General features: G+C 39.6%; 1 protein-coding gene across 1 annotated transcript; it reads left to right on the top strand.

The window, feature by feature from the left end:
• Window positions 1-731: 731 nt before the first annotated feature.
• LOC121939656 (protocadherin beta-16-like) lies at window positions 732-2,154 on the top strand (the record flags this gene model as incomplete). The annotated part of the gene is made up of 1 exon (XM_042482649.1): window positions 732-2,154. A coding segment is annotated over exon 1 (1,311 nt), but the record flags the coding sequence as incomplete, so codon positions are not given.
• Window positions 2,155-2,158: the final 4 nt, after the last annotated feature.

Genomic DNA, 2,158 nt, shown 5'->3' with positions numbered 1-2,158 from the left:
TCTAAAGCAAACAAGTTCAGGATAACATTTTCAGTTATCTAACTTATCAGCTTGGTCCTTATCATTCCTGACAAAACTATTAACTGATATGAAAGATCCTCCCAGAAAATGTGTTTTTCAGTGTTTTATGAGCTGGTGAGGGAAAACCTGTAGAATGTTTCTTCCTAGTGGTCAGTTTATTTGAACAGCAAGAAACCCCTGATTATTAACAGATGATGTAAATAATTTATCAGTGTTCAATAATACATTATTTCAAAACTCTAATTTTCTTGTAAGAGAATAATTCTCCACACAATAGACCTCTGTCTTCTATCAAAAGGGGACTACTCAGTTGATATTAACTTAGCCTTCTTTTGGGAGATAATATAGGTATCAACAGTTTCTGGTCAACTCAATAAGACCCATGTTGCACCCTTAATTGAAGAAGCTCCATTCTCAACAAGCGCAACAACTGAGTCCCTAATGCATTCGTTATCTAAGACGACGCCTTTTAATTGAATATATATATATATATATATATGAGTAATGGGCAGAGTTGTACTTTTTCTCCATCTTGAATCCCTTACTGTAGGATGAAGCTTCTGCAGTGCATGTGTTTGGACTCTCAGGGCCGCTGTTGACCAATGTAGAGCATGCCTTCGTCATTTGTGATATTAACCAAAGAAAGACACACACATTCTGTACAGAAGCTTCGTTGCAGACACCGGGAGATATCCGCGCTGCGATTCATATATTTCGAAGACAAGAAACACGATTATAACTCTCATATGGAACATTTTTGAATATTGGGACTTTATCGCTTTGGATTATTTCTCTACATCTACAGTATTTGTCGAATTTAATATGTCGGACAGAACAATGAGACGGCAAGTACTGTTGTTTATGTCGCTTTTTTCTCTCAGCTCAGTACTCGGTCAGGTCACTTACTCCATTCCTGAAGAAATGTCGAAAGGATCTCTAGTTGGTAACATAGCGCAGGATTTAGGGCTGGACGTGAAAAGATTGAAGTCGGGTAAAGCTCGCATATATACAGGGGACAATGCAGAGTACGTCGAGCTGAATAAAGACAGAGGAGTCCTGCTTGTGAAGGAGAGAATCGACAGAGAGGCGCTCTGTGGACAGACAACACCTTGTGCTTTACATCTTCAAATTACATTGGAAGACCCGATTGAATTTTTCACTGTTACAGTCGAAATTAATGACATTAACGATAATGCACCCAACTTCAAAAAGGAGGAGATGAAATTTAGGATCAGTGAGTCGGCTGTGATTGGAGCAAAATTTGTGCTAGAAAGGGCTATGGATCTAGATGTCGGTGTGAACGGATTGCAGGGCTATTCGCTAAAACCTACAGAAAATTTTCATCTGAAACTCCATAATCAACAAGATGGGAGCAAAAAGGTGGAGATGATTTTGCAAAAACATTTAGACAGAGAGGCGCAGGAACACCTCTCTTTAATTCTCACAGCTACTGATGGCGGGGATCCTCAGCTGTCGGGGACAATGCAAATAGAAATTTCAGTACTTGACGTTAATGACAATGCCCCTGTATTTACGCAGGAAACATATAGGGTTACTATAATGGAGACTGCCCCGAAGGGCACAATTTTGACTACTGTTAGTGCTGTAGATGCAGATCAGGGATCAAATGGAAAGGTGACATATTCAATAACAAACACGTTAGATGATGTCCCTGTTATGTTTCAGATCGACGAAGAAAACGGAGTGGTCGCTTTAACTGGAGACCTGGATTATGAAAAAGCGCAGCACTATGAAATACATGTACAAGCTAGTGATGATGGAGGACTAACAGATTCATGTAAAATTATTGTCGAGGTGACCGATACGAACGATAATCACCCATCTATTAATATAATGTCTAAAACTAATTTAATATCAGAAAATTCTAAGCCAGGGACTGTGGTAACTATATTTAATGTTCAAGATCCTGACTCTGGAGAAAACGGTAAAGTCACGTGTAATATCGACGAGCAAATGCCATTTCTGATGAAAGCAACGTCAAAAAAATTCTTTAGCCTCGTGACAGACAATGATTTAGACAGAGAGAGAGCCTCTAACTATAATGTAACAGTGACGTGCTCTGATGAGGGAGTGCCCTCCCTCTCCAGCAGCGTCACTCTCACCTTACAGATCTCTG

This window comes from Plectropomus leopardus, unplaced genomic scaffold, assembly GCF_008729295.1.
Source record: "Plectropomus leopardus isolate mb unplaced genomic scaffold, YSFRI_Pleo_2.0 unplaced_scaffold5502, whole genome shotgun sequence".
NCBI lineage: Eukaryota > Metazoa > Chordata > Actinopteri > Perciformes > Serranidae > Plectropomus > Plectropomus leopardus.
This window is presented reverse-complemented; position numbering and strand designations above follow the sequence as displayed.